The sequence below is a fragment of the Hemiscyllium ocellatum genome, chromosome 33, assembly GCF_020745735.1.
Source record: "Hemiscyllium ocellatum isolate sHemOce1 chromosome 33, sHemOce1.pat.X.cur, whole genome shotgun sequence".
NCBI classification, from domain to species: domain Eukaryota; kingdom Metazoa; phylum Chordata; class Chondrichthyes; order Orectolobiformes; family Hemiscylliidae; genus Hemiscyllium; species Hemiscyllium ocellatum.
This window is the reverse complement of record NC_083433.1, coordinates 25,967,228-25,986,880: the sequence shown is the minus strand read 5'-3', so window position 1 is coordinate 25,986,880 and position 19,653 is coordinate 25,967,228. Positions and strand designations below refer to the sequence as shown.

The following is a 19,653-nucleotide window of genomic DNA, read 5'->3' as shown; positions in this document are numbered from 1 at the left end:
TCAGTCACCCATCTAATCTTCAACATTGATGGATTCTACCTCAACCACTTCCAGAAGTCAATTCTACAGCACCTCCATTCTTTGTGGACATTTTTCCAATCCTTTTATTCATAGGAAGAGGAATAGGCCATTCAGCCCCTCAAGCCTACTCCACCATTCTAGATTATCATTATCTACCCCGAAGTAATTTTTCAATGCCATTCCCAATTCCTTGGTGTCATTTTGTTTCAGAAATCTATCAATTTCTGTCTTCAACACAGTCACTTATGCTTCCACAGCCCTCAGAGAGAGAGGGAGTGAGAGAGATTTCTGAAGACTCTCTACCTTTCGAGGGAAGAAATTCTTCCTCATCTTAGTCCTGACTGGCTTGCTTCATATTCTGAATACTTCCCACACCCACCTGTTTACCCTTTTATTTACCCCTGTTTATTTTATAAGTTTCAACAGTATTTTACCTCTCATTCTCCTAAACTCTATAGGAAATATAAACCTGATGTTTTCAATCTTTCCTCATAGTCTTGCCTTCCCAGGGACTGGTCTGGCCAACCTCTCTCTGACAAATATATCCTTCCCAACTGCACAGGATACCTCGTGTCCAGTCTATTCTATTCAATTGAAGCAAAGTATCTTCACTTCTGTGCTCAAAGCCAGCTGTGATAAAGGCCAAATGTTTTATATTTAATTCTACATTTACAGGTTTCCTTGTTCTTAAATTCTCAACTACTTTTGACCTTGGCTGTGAAGTGCACGTCATTTAATCACCTGCCCTGCTTCACTAAAGGGTCGGATATGATGTGTGATCTTTGGGGGTGAGGTGGTTGACACCAATGCTGCAGGACTGTAAAGTTAGCAGGATTAACTATGTTCAAAACAGGAAATCCTTTTCCAATTAACTTGCAGGTGGGCTTTATGTTCTGTCTGTTGATTCAAGCTTATCATTGAGGCTGTTTTATAAGTAGCTCCCACACCTGCAACCTCTGCCTCATAGAAAGAGACAAATACAGTCAGCACAGGAACAGAGCTGACTGTTTCCAGTTCCCCTCCAAGCCACACACCATCCTGTCTTGGAAATGTTTATTACTGTTCCTTCATGTCATTGGGTTAAAGTTCTGGAGCTCGGTACCTGCACTGTGAGAGTGCCTTCACAAATCTCAACAGTTTAATAAGGTTGCTCACCTCAAGTGTTTTGAAGCAATATTGCTGGCCTTACCCATATTCTGGACAACAATAACAAGTGTGCACTCTGCAACATTGCTGGTGGTAAACTAAAAGATGTTATTTTTCACTCAGGTTGATACCATGTTGAAGATGGGATTCCAGCAGCAGGTGTTGGACATTCTGGAGAAAATGCCTTCTGAGCATCAAACGATTTTGGTCTCTGCCACCATCCCAGCAGGTATCGAGCAGCTGGCCGGCCAGTTCCTGCAGGACCCGGTCAGGATCACCGTTGGAGAGATGAACCAGCCTTGTTCTAATGTCCGTCAAATTATCCTGTGGGTGGAGGAACCGTCCAAGAAGAAGAAGCTGTTTGAGATTTTGAACGCAAGTGGAATTGAATATTTCTGTACAATTGTAAAGCAGAATCTCTGTATCACCCCAATAGTGGGACAGGGACAAGGGAGAGTGGAACTTGCCTGTCATTATAATCCAGAGATTGGTGACACAGTGGGGTGTACAGGCTCTTTTATGTATCGATAGACAAGAGTGGAACTGAACCACTGCTAACAGGTTCTGTGTTTGATCCCAATCGGTGCAGAACTAACATTAGTGTTCAGGATTTGAAGGGTTGGAGTGGCAGATGTGGAGCATCAGACACAGCTATTCTCACTCTAGCACCGATTCAAAGGCATGTGAATGGAGTAGAAAATTAAGGGTGAGGCCATGATTAGGTGCTATTGAGATGCATTCGCAGTTAAATAGCTGCCTTGTACACCTGAAAGTGTATCATTTGAGTAATGGACTGCAAGTCCATTTTGAACCACAGGAAGTTGTATCTTCACAACTGGGGAGATAGAGCGAAAGGAACCAATGACCATTTTAGGAGGAGATTACTCCAGATGCTGGAATCTGAACTGAAAACAAAAAATGCTGAAAATCACAGTGGGTCAGGCAGCATCCAGTATTTTTTTATTTCAGTTTAATGACCATTTTTACTTTCTCAACCTTTCTTTTTGTACAAACACTTTCTAATCCATTTTCGGTTTGTTCCTCTGATCTAGGATGGCAAGCTCTTCCAACCCCCTGTGCTGGTGTTTGTGGACTGCAGACTGGGAGCTGATCTCCTATCAAACGCTGTGCAGACAATCACGGGCCTGAAAACAGTGGCCATTCACTCAGACAAGGTCCAATGTGAACGGAATCAGATTCTGCAGGTAAAGGGCTGATGGAAACCACTGTGTGATGATACACCTCACTCAGGTAACATACTGAAAATCAAATCCTCTATTCCTGGAATCTTTATGAAAGTTAAAGGTTTTTGGAAAGTACACAGAATTCCACAATTTGGCTGTCTTTCAGATTCATGTTGACAGCATGGACCAGGTTTCACGCATGTAACAAGAATGACTACTTATTACCAATAACTAGATTCTAACTACAGATTAAAAATGTTTGAATTGTCAACATACATCTCTACTAGTTAAAACTCTAACCACCTTTTAAATTCTTCCCCTACAAATATGCACATACAGACAAGAAAACTGTGATATCAATGGATGGAAAGATTGGGAAGGCAGTTCAGTGATCCGTGTCCATAGGGTTTGCTGAGATGATTCCTGTGCTGACTGGAATGCTGCTGTGTAATCTTCCTTCTCAAGATACTTACATCTGTTTGCAGGAGACCTATGGTGACTGGTTCATAGTTAAAGATTTTAGATTAGATTAGATTAGATTACTTACAGTGTGGAAACAGGCCCTTCGGCCCAACAAGTCCACACCGACCCACCGAAGTGCAACCCACCCATATCCCTATATTTACCCCTTACCTAACACTACGGGCAATTTAGCATGGCCAATTCACCTGACCCGCACATCTTTGGACTGTGGGAGGAAACCGGAGCACCCGGAGGAAACCCACGCAGACACGGGGAGAACGTGCAAACTCCACACAGACAGTCGCCTGAGTCGGGAACTGTCGAGTTTTTTGACCTGTCAATTAAAAATCACAGCTTACTGGAAAGGGAAAAATAAATTGGTTATCTTCAGGCTTGAGATGACTTTTACTGCAGAGAGAAGAGACAGCTTTGCAGAAATCTGATTGCTTCTATCTTGACCACGCCCCCAGGCTGATCAACTACCTGGGAGCCAATCACTGAGTTGCTGTCAGGCACAAGGCCTTTGCCATCAATAACTGGTCACTAGTCCATAGACCAAGCAGCTGCTTGTTGCCGGCCGTAACTCTATTCGTCTGCACATTCTTGATTCAGCTCATCTGCAAACTAGGCATCTGCTACTGCTTCAACAAACAGCTGTATAAACAGCACTTACAGTGAGTGGCAGGTTATTTGCTTTTAAAAAGTGCAGTAATCCTTCAACAATCCTTAATTTTTAACCCCATTTCAATCCATGATCAAAAATACAGAAAAATAGTCTTTAGAGTGAATATGTGGATTTGCCTCCTATCTAACCGAGCTGTGGAGCTCAAAATTCTTAGCAACCACCCGTGCCCTGTATCATTTCAAATCCTGTGTTCAGAAAAGATCATTCTCCTGAATGACACAGTAGACATGTCATCTGTTGTTTAGGTTCACAGCTTGTTTTATATAGTGACGTTAACATAATAAAACATCCAAAGACATTTTACAGGAATATTATAAAGCAAATTTATAATTCTAAAATGGCGGACTGAGAGCAGTGCGGATCTTGTAGCTGCTCCTGAGATTCCAAGTTTATTTCTAGATTTACTTGTGGATTTCTTACAATTATTACATTTCAGTAGTATATGTTTTTTAAAATTCATGTTTAGTTCTTTTGTAGACTCTGACTATGACTCAAATTTGCCACTAAGCAGCATCAAATGATAGGACAGACGACCATAGGCTTTCTCACAGAGACAGGTTTTAAGAAACATGTTGAAGGTGAAAAGTCAGGGGAGAGATCTAGGGAGGGAATTCCAGACTTTTAAGGCGTTGTGCTGAAAACAATCTTTAATGGTATGGAATTAAAGTTGGGAATATTCAAAAGGCCAGGTTTAAAGCAGTACAGATATATTATATTGTAGGAGTGAATGGCAAGAATTTTGAAATTAAAGTTTGCTTAACTGGGAACCTGTTAGGTCAACACATTCAGAGATTAGGGTTTTATGGAGGACAGAATGTGAGGGGACAGTCAGGAGTGCATTGGAATCATCAGATCTAGAATTAACAAAGGCATGGATGAGGAATTAGGCTGCAGATAAACTGAAATGGAGCAAAGCCAGACACTGTTACACATGTTGAAATAGATGATTTTGGAGAACTGCCACTTGGATGAGGTACTGGAAAGAAAGATTCACGTTTCTGTTGCGCAGTTACAAACACATTGTCCCAAAGTACTTTACTGTCACTGAAATGTTTTTGAGCTGCACTTTGTAATACAGAAAGCAGAGGAATTAAATGCTCAAGATCCATCAATCAGCAATAGGATAAATGATCACAAGAGATGTTGGTTGAGGGATATGTATTGGCCAGAACCCCAAGGAGAGAAGTTCTGCTCTTCTATGCATTTAGCGTCATGGGCTGTTTTAAATTCATTAATGAAGCCTATCAGGGCCTTTGACTGGGTAGCACTCTTTCAGTAGTGCACAGAGTATCAACCTAGATAATATAGTTAAGTAGGAGCAGATTTAGGCCATTCAGCCCATCAAGTCTGCTCTGCCATTTGATCATGGCTGATATGTTTCTCAACCCCTTTCCCCTGCCTTCTCTCTCTCTAACCCTTGAGTCACCACCCTCTTGCTGAATAAATCCCTCTTCATCTCAGTTTTAAAGGGTCATCCCTGAGGCTGTGTCTTCTAGTGGAAACATCTTTTATCTAGGCCTCTCAGTATTCTGAAAGTTTCAATCACATTTCCCCCCCCCCCCCCCCCCATCCTTCTAAATTCCAGTGAGTACAGAGCCAGAGTACTCAACCGCTCCTCAAAAGATCCCCTCCAATGCTAGCAAATCCTTCCTTCAATACGGGGCCCAAAATGGCTCACGACATTCCAAATACAGTCTGACCAGAGCTGGATGCAGCCTCAGCAGTAGATCTCTGATTGTGTTTTCTAGCCCTCTTGAAACGAATGCCAACAGGGGCAGCACGATGGCTCAGTGGTTAGCACTGCTGCTTCACAGCACCATGGTCCCAGGTTCAATTTCAGCCTCGGGCGACTGTCTGTGTGGAGTTTGCACATTCTCCCCGTGTCTGCCTGGGTTTCCTCCCACAGTCCAAAGATGTGCGGATTATGTGAATTGGCCATGCTAAATTGCCCGTAGTGTTCGGTGCATCAAAGTCAGAGGGAAATGGGTATGGGTGGGTTACTCTTCAGAGAGTCGGTGTGGACTGGTTGGGCCGAAGGGCCTGTTTCCACACTGTGGGGAATATAATCTAATTACATTTGCCTTCCTAACTGCCAAATGAATGTCGAGAATCCTGAACTTGGACTCCCAAATCATTTTGTCCTTCAGATTCCCAAAGCCTTTCTGTATTGCCTTCCAGAAGGTTCTGAATTGTTACTTGACCTCTGACTCTAAGGGAAAAGCACTGCCATTGCTACCACCGCTTTGAATGTTGCTAGTGCTTCTGAATCCATATCCAGATGGGAAAGGTCCCACTGAAGCACTCAGAAAGGTGATCTATGAGAAGATATTAAGACTCCACTCAATATGTGTAAGCTAGAACAGTTAGAGGTGGCAGATTCTGTGTGATTTTGATCTGCTGTGTTTGATTCATAATACCATCTACTACCATGGTAATATCCATTCAAACTCTGAAGGTACACCAAGCCAGCAACTTTCACTGTCATTCTTTTAAGGTGAGGCCAGGAAAAAAAGTAACCAGACTCACTAAATTCAAATTTGCAATTCAGTAAGGTCTGAACTCTCAACCTCCAGTGCCCCAGATAATGGGACCATCCTGATATTGATGGTGATGGGAGTGTTCAGTATCAGCAGGATATAAACTGTAACATTTGGTCACCTGATGAAGAAACAAAAAAGCTGCAGCAATTCAACCAAGTCTCTGATCAAACTGACCAGCTTTGCTCTGCTGGAATCTTCGTCTTGGTACATCCCAGTTTTGTACTTGGCTGATAGCAAACCGTAGTATTTCTTCACAGTTCAAGGGTTAGCAAGATCCAGTTAGTCATTACCTGTCTCATGCTGGTTGTGAAAATTATGGAGAGGGAGGTGCATGTGGGTGGGGGTAATTTTCCTATCCCAGGTTATCCAAAAGTCTGCTGCTGTGATGTTTTACAGGGTCTGCTTCAAGATGACTATGAGGTTGTTGTTAGCACAGGAGTCCTCGGCAGAGGGCTGGACCTCGTCAATGTCAGACTGGTTGTGAACTTTGACATGCCACCTACCATGGATGAATATGTGCATCAGGTAGAGAAATTTACTGTGTGAATTCCTCATCTCCTTTCCATACCTCCTCCTACTGTCCCAGACTCTGAAATGCACAGCTGTTACAATGCAGGATGCAGAATTCGGGTAAAACTCTGATGTGCTGACTAAAAAAGTTTAATTTCTATGGTTAGCCAAGCTGAGAAGAAAGGGAGAGTATTAGATGCAAGAGTTAACGAATACTAGAAACCAGACATTTCTAAATTGTGTAATGGATCAGACCCTGTAGATATATCAAAGAGATGGCCTAGACACGAATTTTTGTCATACAGGTAGTTCTTCTGTAATGCGATGGTTGCATTCCTATGCACCCTCATGTTATAGATAAATCGTGCTTTAGAAACGGTGCTTAAAATGTTGGTAATGTAATCGTGTTACAGTCAACGCATGTTTTAAAAGTTTGCACTTTATAAAGTGTCCCCAATTTGTCAATGACAATACACCGAATTTGCATTAATGAAACATGAGTTGTAACAGAACAACCTGTATTTAAAGGAAAGTGTAAGGTGCTGGGTTCCCGATGTAATTCAATTGGTCACACTATTCGGCTTTTGGCAAAACATTCTTTATTCTTGCCCCGCAGTTCAAATACAAACAAAAGAAAGAAGAATTGGAAGAACGACTCTATTGGAAAACTTCACAGAATAGTAGATGATTGGAACAGTTGCTGTTTAATAGTTAAATATAGTAACCTTCCATCAACATTCCCTTGGCAAAGGCAGGAAAACAGATTTACTGCTGCCAGAATCACATGTGAGACGGAGAACCCAAACTTTTAGCTGTAGAGAAAAATATAGCAGCTTCCACAACCAGAGTCAAAACTTCAACATCTACTGAAAACTAATCTAAAACTCTGCTTCTGTGGCAACCTGGCTCCACCCATTCCAGCTGCTCCCATTAACATAGAACATAGAACAGAACAGGCCTTTCAGCCCATGATGTTGTGCCGACCACTGATTCTCATGTATGCACCCTCAAATGTCTGTGACCATATGCATGTCCAGCAGTTTCTTAAATGTCCCCAATGACCCTGCCTCCACAACTGCTGCTGGCAACACATTCCATGCTCTCTCAATTCTCTGTAAAGAACCCACCTCTGACATCCCCTCTGTACTTTCCTCCAACCAGCTTAAAACTATGACCCCTTGTGTGAGCCATTTCTGCCCTGGGAAATAGTCTCTGGCTATCGACTCTATCCATGCCTCTCATTATCTTGTATACCTCAATTAGGTCCCCTCTCCTCCTCCTTTTCTCCAATGAAAAAAGTCCGAGCTCGGTCAACCTCTCTTCATAAGATAAGCCCTCCATTCCAGGCAGCATCCTGGTAAACCTCCTCTGAACCCTCTCCAAAGCATTCACATCCTTATTGTTTAAAAAAAAAACCCAAAGCCTCTGGAGCCATTTATTGGACTGGACCACAGCGCTCACAGCCTCTGTCTCAAACTCTTTTCATTTAAAAAAAACTCATTCAGGACAAAATACACCTGTTAAAGTCATAGTATTGTCATACAAGTAACGTGTTGAACAGCGGGTTTACAGTTGTGTAAGGAGACGGTGAGGTTGGAGTCTTGAAGAGACAACAGTGCTGAAAATAAGGGGAAGGACCTGGTACAAATCTCAAACAGTAGTCATTGATCTTCCTGTTTTTGATGAGCATCTGATTAAATTTCAGTCAGTCAAATGGGTGAAGAAGGAAGTTTTACATTCAGATCAGAGAGTAAGTGACTGCCTTGTTGTATTTTAAATATCTTTTAAGGTAATTCTGTAGTTAATAATAAACGTTCTTGTTTCATTTAGGAAAAGTATTTTGTTTTAAACTGTGAACCTTGTAGTTTCATTCTTTTAGTAAATACCTGAATTATCAGATTGTTCTTTCTAAAAAAAAAGATTGGTTTCTGCTGAGATCATTAACAACCACTGTGTTACCCTGGAAACATGATGGCCAGTTTGTCTGTGCAAGATCTCTCAAACTGCACTGTGATAATGAGCAGATAATCTGTTTTTGTGATGTCGATTGAAGGATGAAAATTTCCCAGGACACTCCCTACCTCCTCTTCAACATATTGTCAGTGGACTTTTTTACGTCCATTAAAAAAGCAGACAGATTTAATATTTCCTCTGAAATCATCTCGAATAGCATTCACTCAGTATTGCTATAAGTGTCAGTGTAGATTTTTGTGCTCACCTTTCTGGAGTGGGACTTAAACCCACAACTTTATGACGAGGGGATGAGAGTTCCAGTAAATGAGTCATGGCTGAATAGGGATAAATCTTTAAATGAAACAACAGCTTGGTCATTAGACATGTTTTTATCTTGTTTCCATTCAGCCCATAGCGACAGGTGCACATCGTAAATGAATGGTTTTCTAAAACATGCTTATTTTTTCCAGGTGGGGAGAGCAGGACGGTTGGGTCACCAGGGAACAGCAATCACCTTTGTGAATAATAGCAGCAGCAAGCATTTCTTGGAATTGGTGAGACGGGTGAAGCCGACAGGTACGCTGCTGCCTCCACAGCTGCTTAACTCGCCCTATTTAAATGAGCAACAGCGCAGAGAACAACTGAGAAACAAGCAGCGAGCACAGCAAGATGTGGTGACTGGGAAGAGTCTGATTGATATCATCAGAAAGCACGACCGCTGTGCGCTGCAGAAGCGATAAGCTGTGACCTGTAGTGAGAGGACAGGCTGGGCTCCTTGGCTCTGGGTTTATTTTCCATTGCTCCACCATTGTTGCATTGAATCCAGGTACAGGCATACCACATTACACAAAACCGGGCGGAGGGATATAATCAAAATGATGTTTTTAAGTATTCTGTATGAGGTGTGTATACTTGTCTAATGCTGTAAATAAATATATTGCTGATAATTTACAAACTGCTTCTGTTTATTTGTTGAAAGGATGAGTGGTTCCAAACTGTAGAGCTTATCAGTTCACTATCTATCTGAGGGTGGGATGTTATCTGACCGACAGTAACACAGAGAAAAACGCAATGTGTGTGCGATAACAGATCGCATTGGAGGAGCTATAATGCATCTTGGAGCTGGAATCTGAACAGAGCTGTATGTGCACATGTGTAAACAGACACAGAAGTTGCATGAATTGATTGGTGGAGTTACTTCGGGAAATGTACACAAGTGTTGTGTAAAAGCAGAATCAGTGGTGTTTCAGTTTGCTTACAGCTATGAGATGGGCACTAGGGCAGCACTTGGGTAAGTGTCCTGTGCTGAACAATTGCAGCAAGTTTCTGATAAGTCTAGATTAGAGTGGTGCTGGAAAAGCACAGCAAGTCAGGCTGCATCCGAGGAGCAGGAGAATCGACTTTTCCGGCATAAGTGCTTCATCAGGAATGGAGGCAGGGAACCTCCAGGGTGGAGAGATAAATGGAGGGGAGGGGGGTTAGTGGTGGGGCTGGGGAGAAGGTAGCAAAGAGTACAATAGGTGAATGGGAGTGGGGATGGAGGTGATAGGTCAGAGAGGAGGGTGGGGAAGGTAACAAACAGTACAATGGGTGGATGGAGGTGGGGTTGAAGGTGATAGGTCAGAGGGGATGGTGGAGCGGAGAGGTGGGATGGGAGATTGGCAGGTAGGACAGGTCATAAAGATGGTGCTGAGCTGGAAGTTGAGAACTGGGGTAAGGTGGGGGGAGGGAAAGTGAGGAAATTGGTGAAATCCACATTGATGCCCTGGGGTTGAAGTGTTTCGAGACAGAAGATGAGGCGTTCTTCCTCCAGGCATTGGATGGTGAGGGAGTGGCGGTGGAGGCGGCCTAGGACCTGCATGTCCTCAGCAGAGGAGGAGGTGGAGTTGAAATGTTGGGCTACAGGGCAGTGGGGTTGATTGGTGTGGGTGTCCAAGAGATGTTCCCTTAAGCGCTCTGTGATGTGTCGTCCAGTCTCCCCAATGTAGAGGAGACCGCATCTGGAGCAATGAATACAATAAAGGACATTGGTGGACGTGCAGGTGAAACTTTGGATGTGGAAGGCTCCTTTAGGGCCTTGGATGGAGGTGAGGGAGGAGGTGTGGGCGCAGGTTTTGCAATTCCTGCCGTGGCAGGGGAAGGTGCCAGGATGGGAGGGTGGGTTGTTGGAGGGTGTGGACCTGACCAGGTAGTCACAGAAGGAACGGTTTTAGCAGAAAGGGTTGGGGAGGGAAATATATCCCTGGTGGTGGGGTCTGTTTGGAGGTGATGGAAATGTTGGCAGATGATGCGATTTATGCGAAAGTTGGTAGGGTGGAAGTTGAGCACCAGGGCGGTTCTGTCCTTGTTACAGTTGGAGGGGTGGGGTTTGAGGGCAGAGGTGCGGGATGTGGATGAGAGGCATTGGAGGCCATCTTCTACCACATGGGAAGGGAAATTGCAGTCTCTAAAGAAGGAGGCCTCTAGTGTGTTCTGTGGTGGAACTGGTCCTCCTGGGAGCAGATACGGCGGAGGTGGAGGAATTGGGAAATGGGGGTGGCATTTTTGCAGGAGGTAGGGTGGGAAGAGGTGTAATCCAAGTAGCTGTGGGAATCGGTGGGTTTGTAAAAAATGTCAGTGTAAGTCGATCATCATTAATGGAGATGGAGAGGTCCAGGAAGGCCCCCCTGCAAGTTTACGATAAGTCAACCTATGCATTTAATATTCCCTTTGTTTCACTGAGACTGCCTCCATCACTGTCTATTTTTTTCCCAATATGTTTGCACTTATAAAAGGTAGTTGAGAATGCGATAGGTGGATGGAGGTGGGGGTAATGGTGATAGGTCGGAGAGGAGGGGGATAGGATAGATGTGAAGGAAGATGGACAGGTCATGAGGGCAGTGCTAAGCTGGAAGGTTGGAACTGGGATACGGTGGAGGGAGGGGAAATGAGGAGACTGGTGAAATCTACATTGATGCCATGGGGTTGGAGGGTTCCGAGACACAAGATGAGGCGTTCTTCCTCCAGGCGTTGGGTGATAAGGGAGGAGGAGGAGACCCAGGACCTGCATGTCCTTGGCAGAATGAGAGGGGGAGTTAAAGTAAGCGGCCTCGGGGCAGTGGGGTTGATTGGTGCGGGTGTCACACTCTCTCAGAACTGCAAAGGAACCTTCTGTATTATATTCTCAAGCCCTGCTTCAGCTCAGGGCTACACTCTCCTAACTACAACAGTCCCCTGCTGTATTATATCCTCACCGGGACACCCGCACCAATCAATCCCGCTGCATTGTGGCCGAACACTTTAACTCCTCCTCCAGCTCAGAGTTGCCCTCATGACCTGTCCATCTTTCTTCCCACCTACCCACTCCACCCTCCCCTCCGACCTATCAACATTACCCCCTCCTCCATCCACCTATCGCACTCTCAGCTACCTTACCCCCAACTCCACCCCCTCCCATTTATCTCTCAATCCATGAACTCAAGCCTTATTTCTGATGAAGTGTATTTGCCCATTCTCCTGCTCCTCTGATGATGCCTGAGCTGCTGTGCTTTTCCAGCACCACACTCTTGACTCTAATCTCCAGCATCTGAAGTATTCAGTTTTGCATTGTTGGATGGGAGGCTGGTTTGCGAGATGGACTGAGCTGTGTTCTCAACTGACTGTAGTTGGGCTTGTTGTCCTTGGAGCAAAGAAGATTAAGATATGACTTTATTGAGGTGTTCAAAATTTATTAACAATTTTGGAAGGGTAAAGAAAGATATTCTATTTCCACTAGTTTGTATGTCAGTAACTCAAAGTCACTTAAAGATTGTCAGCAACAGGGCTAGGAGTGAGATGAGGAAAAACTTCTTTACTCGAGGGTTGTTAGGATTTGGAATACACTATTTGGGAAAGTAATAGAGGTGGATTGCATAGGAGGTTTCAGAAGTGAGCTGAGTATATTATTTGAAAGAGATTAAGTTTGAGGGCTATGGGGATTGGGCTGGAGAGTGGAACTAACTGGGTAGCTCTTTCAAGAGCTGGTACAGACACTATGGCCTCCTTCTGTTCCATAAAACTCTATAATCCTATAACTGCAAAATCGTGGACAACCTTGGAATCTCTACAGTGTGGAAGTAGGGCATTTGGCCCACCAAGTCCACACCAACACTCCAAAGAGCACCCCAGCCCATTCCTAACCCATTATAACCCCTCATTTTCCCATGGCAAATCCACCCAAAGGGCACATCCCTGGACACTATGGGCAATTTAGAATAGCCAATAGTTGGACTGAAGGGTTTGTTTCCTTGCTGTACTTCTCTTTGACTCGAATCCACCTAACCTGCACATCTTTGGACTGTGGGAGGAAACTGAAGTACCTGCAGAAAACCCATGGGGACATGGGAAGAATGACCCAAAGCTGGAATTGAGTCTGGCGCTGTAAGACAGCAGTGTCTGTGCTGCCCAGACTGAAAGGGCTTACCAGACACAGTCCACCATCTTCCAGATCAAAAAGTGAGCACTCCGGAGTGATGGCGGCAAGGAGCAGCTCTCTCACTACTACTATAATGTAGGCCTGTTTCAAGACCCCACAAGAGGCTCTTGTGGAACCTACATCGACAAGAAATGTTCATTCACTGGGAGTGTGTCAATTTGGGGCTGAATCTAACACGTGTTGTGATTAAGATGAAAATGCAGTGGACTACTGTTATTCCTGCTTACATCAGGAAGTACAATTGCTTTGAGACATGACACAAGGACATGTCACCTACAGCCCTGCTTCAGAGATATGCAAAATAGGGATGGTATGACAGTGGGGGGAGTACAGGTATTGGCCTCTCAGTAAGTCTGTACATCTCAAGGTCACCAAAGTTGCAGAAGCAAAGAAACAATTCCAGAAATTTTGAATATGATTATTAAATGAATCAATCACAATCAAGTATCTCTGAACTGGGGGAAAAATAAATAGGTGAGGAAGAATGAAATGGCTCCTCTCTTTTCAGCCTCCCATTTGGGTCTCAAAAATATTTTAAATTTTTTTTAGCAAGCGTCTATACCAATTAAAATGTGTTGTAGCTCTCTGCCAATCATGAGGTTTAATCGAGTTAAAAATCAGGTTTACTACTTGCTAATTCCAAGAAAATTAATAATGACATGACTTCAAGCTTTTGTGCAATCTTTTTCTTACAAAAACACACATGCAAAGTTGAAAGGACATAATGTCCAATTCCAACAAAGAATTGTACCCTTTAGAGTCCATTGGATGTTCTGGAGATGCAAGGTTTTAACCTAACATCATGATTAATTTGTTGTTACTTGATTATCAGCAGTTATGAACATTGCAGTTATCTTTTAAGTTCTTGGTTGCTTGATGTTTCTTTATAGTTAGTTTTGTTACTGGGCATTTCTTCTTAAAGAATAGAAAGAGAAACTTTCTCCAGCCTGATTCACTTCTGCAATGTAAAATCCATCTGCTCTGCTTCTGCCAGAGGCCTCCTGAAATAGGGGCTAGTTTGTATATTCTTGTCTGTTGGGCTCATTGTGTCCAGGCTTTAGAAGTGTAGGTGATGTTTCAGTAAATCAAAAAGATGATGAGGGCATTTTCATGCATAGAGTAAAAAATGAGGTCTGCAGATGCTGGAGATCACAGCTGAAAATGTGTTGCTGGTCAAAGCACAGCAGGCCAGGCAGCATCTCAGGAACAGGGAATTCGACGTTTCGAGCATAAGCCCTTCATCAGGAATCTGATGCATTTTCATGCATCCCAGGATTTGGATTGATTGGTTTTAATGCTCTTGGGAAAACTGTTAATTTTAGCTCTGACTGTCTTGCTGCCCAAGTTCATTCTGTGAAACTTGGCTAGCCAGTAAGCAAAACATTGTGGTACTATTTCAATTGTTTCATTTGTTATAATCTGTTATATTTCAGCTGTGTGAAACTTGGAGAGGCAAGGATTAATGAAGAAAAGTCAGTTTTATTTTGTCAGAGGCAGATTGTCTGACAGGCTTGACTGAGTTTGTTGAGAAGGTGACTAGATATGTAGATTCAGGTATTGCATTTGATAAGAGATACATGGGCTTCAATGAGGCAAGAACTCGCTTGGAAGACTGCTCAAGAAGATGACATCCCTTGGGATCCAGGGCAATTTGATTATCTGGATCTTAAACTGCCTGAGTGGCAAAAGAGGACATGATGATCGAAGGTTATTTTAGGGACTGGAAGCATGTGTCCTGTGGCATTACAGAGAGTTTGCTGCTGGGTCCATTTCTATTTGTGGCGTACACAAATTATGTGGAAATGAAGGTAGGTTTGAACAGAAATTTGAAGATTATACAAAAATTTGTGATGTGGTAAGTAATAGGAAGAATAGGAAGAATTTGTGGGCGGCACGGTGGCACAGTGGTTAGCACTGCTGCCTCACAGTGCCTGAGACCCAGGTTCAATTCCCGACTCAGGCGACTGACTGTGTGGAGTTTGCACGTTCTCCCGGTGTCTGCGTGGGTTTCCTCCGGGTGCTCCGGTTTCCTCCCACAGTCCAAAGATGTGCGGGTCAGGTGAATTGAGCATGCTAAATTGCCCATAGTGTTAGGTAAGGGGTAAATCTAGGAGTATGGGTGGGTTGCGCTTCGGTGGGTCGATATGGACTTGTTGGGCCGAAGGGCCTGTTTCCACACTGTAAGTAATCTAAAAGTAATCTAAGTAATCTAATCTAATCTAATACTTCAAGATGATATCGACAGGCTGAATTATACATTTGGCAAATTAAATTCAATGCATTTTGGGAGGACTAACAAGGCAAGAGTGTAATTGATGAATGGTAGGACTCTAGGAAATACAGAGGACCTTGGTTTGCATTCCACAGATCCTTGATGGGAACAGGAAAGACTGATGAGGTGATTAAGTCAGGTTGGATACTTTCTTTTATTGGTCAAGGCACTGAATTCATGAGCAGGAAGATCGATTGAGCTGTATAAGATGTTAGTTAGGGTACAGCTGGAATACTGTATGCAGTTCTGGTTGCCACACTATAGAAAGGATGTGATTTCACGTAAGAGGATACAGACAAGACTCACCAGAATGTTGCCTGGGTTAGAGTGTTTCAAAGAAAAGAGACCAGATAGACTGAAATTGCTTTGCTTAGAGCAGAAGACAGAGGGGAGCGTAATTGAGGAGTATAAAATTATGAGGGGTGTAAGTTGGGAGAAACTTTTCCCCTAAGTGGATGGATCAATAAGTAAGGGGAATAGATTTAAGGTAAAGAGTAGGAAGTTTCAATTGGATTTAAGGAATCTTTTTCATTGAAAGGTGAATAGGTATCTGGAATTCACTGTCTGAAAGGATGATAGGGATGGGACATATCACAACATTTAAAAAGCATTTCGATGATTGTTTGAAGTGCATTGCACATAAGCCTATGGGCTGTGTGCCGAAAATGGGACTAGAGTAATTCGGTGCTTGATGACCAGCATAAATGTGATGGCTGATGGGAATCTTTCTGCAATGTAAAACTCTGTGGCTTGATCACCAAAGTAAAGATCTTGACACTGCTGTTCTATGGGAGGTGTAGTCATTCTGAGGAGACATTAAGCCTATCTGACCAGTCAGATGGATTTAAAATTATTTTGAAAAGTGGAGAGTTGTCCCTGATGTCCTAGACAATATTTATCCTTCAATCAACATCACAAACTCATTAACTGTTCACTATCACTTGGCAGTTTGTAGAAGTTTGTTGTGTGCAAATTCGCTGTCTCTTCTCCCACATTTCAAAAGTACAGTTGGTTCTGCTCTAATATGTGTTTCTTCAATGCAAATTGGCTTAATGTGATTGAAGAATTTAGCCTGTTATTTGTAGAATGTGAACTTTCTTTACCGGTAATGGTTATAACATGATTTATTAGTTTAAATGGCACAGCTGCTGTGCTATTTTCTTATAATGGTGAGATCGCATGAGAGTGGAACCAATGCGTTATATCAGAACTGACCGTACATTGGCTATAAGGTGCTTTGAGATTTCGGGTGGTCACGACAAGTATTATACGAATGTAAGTCTTGTCAACCCTCGCTGAATTTCTGCCAGATTTCAGCACTGAGTTGCTCCCTTCCCAACCTAAGCTACAGCTGACAGCACCACCAGGAAATGTGGCCTTTGATCTTCATGTTTCCCCACTACCCTGTGACACTATCCTACCCACTCAGCAGCTTCCACCCAAAGGAATGTGAAAAGAGCAGGCGGGACAAAGAAATCGAGAACAGGGATACTACTGTAAAGAGAAACTAGCAAGTAAAATACTATTGGAAACATAAATTTATTAAAAAAATTAACACACTTCTATTGCAACATTTTTGTAAGTTTTACCAAACTGTATTGCTGACAAATCATGAAACTACAGCAGAGATGAACAAGCAGTACAAGCTCCTGGCTGAGAGTGTAAAGACTGAATTTGTTGGTGGTGATGCCATTATCTGACAGCAAAAAATAGTAAATCCAAATCAGATTAGTTAATTCTCTAAAAGTGATACAAAATGGCAGGCACACACTTTGCAGAGTATACGGCTGGGTGATTCCACCTCCAGATAAAACGCTGCAGATGCTGTAAATAAAATCACACAATACTGGAAGGAATCAGTAATTAATGTTGCTGGTCAATAACATTTCATCAGAGTAGATCTGAGGAAAAAGTAATTCATGCAAAATATTAATTGTTTTTCCCTCTCCACAGACGCTGTCTGATTTCTTGCATATTTCCAGCATTTTCTACTTTCTTTTTCATTTACTCATTCATAGGATGCAGACATTGCTGGCTCAGCCAATAAAGGAAAAAAAAACTTACAAAAGACTGTTGAAGCTTTTTGTATTGCACTGTTCAGGACAGCAGCAGAAATGCACCAAATCCCAAGGGGAAACAACAATTTATAACATTTAAACAGATGATGCTCATTGATTGGTGAGTTGGCTGTAATTAGTTGAGGCAATGACATAGAGAATGCACCAGACAACTGTTGTCCTCCAGACATGTTGAGGGGTGACCTTATAGAGGTGTATAAAATCATGAGGGGCATGGAGAGGGTGAAAATCTAAGGTCCTTTTCTCAGGATAAGGGAGTCCAAAATTAGAGGGCGTAGGTTTTTAAGGTGAGGGGGAAAAATTTTAAACAAAGGCTGTTGGAACAAGCTACCAGAGGAGGTGGTGGAGGTGGGTATAATTACAACATCTACAAAGCATTTAAAAGGATGGATACATAAATAGTAAGGGGTTAGAGGAATATGGACCAAATGCTAGTAAATGGGACTACACCAGTTTAGGATATCTAGATGGTACGGTTGAGTTGGACCCAAGGGTCTGATTCCATGCTGCATAATTATGACTCAAAATTTAAAAAGACAAATGTGAGGCTGAGCAAACAAAACAAAATGAGTTTTCTGTCCTCTGTTATAAAGGATTTTAATGTTTTATCCCACAGAGTCAGAGTTGTACAGCGTGGAAACAGATCCTTCCGTCAACGTTTTCATGTCAACCAGACATCCCAACTGATCTGGTCCCATTTGCCAGTAATAGGCCCATATCCTTCTAAACCCTATCTATTCATGTACCCATCCAGATGCCTTTTAAATGTTGTAATTGTACCAGCCTCCACCACCTCCTCTGGTAGCTCATTTCATACTTTCACCACTCTCTGTTTTAAATCTTTCCCATCTCACCTTAACCCTATGTCCTCTAGATTTGGACTCCCCTACCCTCGGAAAAAAACCTTGCCTATTCACCCTATCCATACCCCTTGTGATTTTGTAAACTTCTGTAAGGTCACCCCTCAGCATAATCACAAGGTGACAAAGTTCACAACACTAGTTTCCGACATCAATGTAGAATAATCCCTTCCCTAATCTGGGTATGCAGATTTAGATTATAGGGTGGGTATTATATTTCTGATCCTGTTGTTTATTATATCTTTAGATGACTTGATCTAAGTAGCAGTCAACATCTTTTTCTGTAAAGCAGGTAAATTATATAATCTGGTACTGAAATGCAATCCTGTAAAATTTCCTTGCTAAATAAAACGCTCCTGCATTGCAGAGCTATTGACAGTACTAGGAGGCTGCAGTTTAATTTGGGAGGCAGCAACTAATCAGTTCTCATTTCCCTGTCATTTCAAAGTGAAATCAGTCAGTGATGCATCCACTCCAGCAAACATTGGACTAATGTAACATGAAAATAGAAAATGCTGGCAATTCACTCCAGGTTAAAGATTCAGGTCTGTGTCCTGATAATTGAAAGTCACAGAACTGAAAACTGGGTTGACCTGATAAGTGTTTCCAGCAGTTTCTATTTTTATTTCAGACTTCCAGCATCTGTGGAGTTTTATAATAAAATGTGGTACAGACTGCACTTCAATAAACTAGGGTTAAATAGCAAATAACCTCCAATTAATTGTTCCTGGTTCCCTGAAGCCAAATGACCAATTGACTGACTGCCACACAGCAAGGCCATAGCCAGAGAGATGGGATTCTTGGAACTGAAATTGTGATTTAGTTTATAAGCACTTCCAGGCTGTACGGAAATTGGCTTGTTCCAGAGAAAATATGATAAGAACTGGGAAAATAAACTAGGAAAATTCCCATCAATACAGGATCTACAAATTTCACACAATCAACTAACACTCCATCCCACTTATCTACCATGTTTTCTTCCTCCCAACTTTTATTCCTTCCCTCTTTCATCACTCTGTATCTCTTTTCCTCCCATCCACCTTTGCTCTGTTACACCTCTAAATCTGTACACAGCCTTCCTCCCTTCCGCTCATCTCATTCTCATTCTCATTCTCACTCTATTCCTCACTCTGCCACCCTCTTCTCTTCAATCCACTGTCAGCCCATTTCCATCTATCATCGTCCTACTTATAAAGTCAGAGAGATGTACAGCATGAAAACAGACCCCTGGTCCAACTCATCCAAGTTGACCACACCCATTTTGTTGCTGTCATCTTACTCCACACTTGTATTTTCCCCTTGCTACACCATTCATCTTTTGCATCTGCTGTTCCACCTCCTCACCTTGTGTTTCATTCTCGTGTTCTCTCACCCATCCAATGATTCCCTTAATCCTTCTGCTCACTCTCTTTTTACTTCTACACTTGCCCTTCATTCCTCCAACAATACTTCACTCCATGCACCTCACCTTCTCCTCATCCCAATCCCA

General features: G+C 42.7%; 1 protein-coding gene and 1 pseudogene across 2 annotated transcripts in view; both read left to right on the top strand.

Annotated features, from left to right (window-relative positions):
- ddx59 (DEAD (Asp-Glu-Ala-Asp) box polypeptide 59) overlaps window positions 1-9,456 on the top strand; it is a 28,086-nt gene extending 18,630 nt beyond the window's left edge. For both annotated transcript variants that reach the window (XM_060849562.1, XM_060849563.1), the window contains exons 5-8: window positions 1,291-1,542; window positions 2,220-2,372; window positions 6,435-6,563; window positions 8,972-9,456. In XM_060849562.1, coding sequence (XP_060705545.1) covers window positions 1,291-1,542; window positions 2,220-2,372; window positions 6,435-6,563; window positions 8,972-9,241 — 804 coding nt within the window. In that variant the 3' untranslated portion in view covers window positions 9,242-9,456. The remainder of the gene's footprint in view (window positions 1-1,290; window positions 1,543-2,219; window positions 2,373-6,434; window positions 6,564-8,971) is intronic.
- A 308-nt stretch (window positions 9,457-9,764) lies between these two features.
- Window positions 9,765-13,366, top strand: LOC132831230 (small ribosomal subunit protein uS17-like; annotated as a pseudogene).
- The last annotated feature ends 6,287 nt before the right edge of the window (window positions 13,367-19,653 follow it).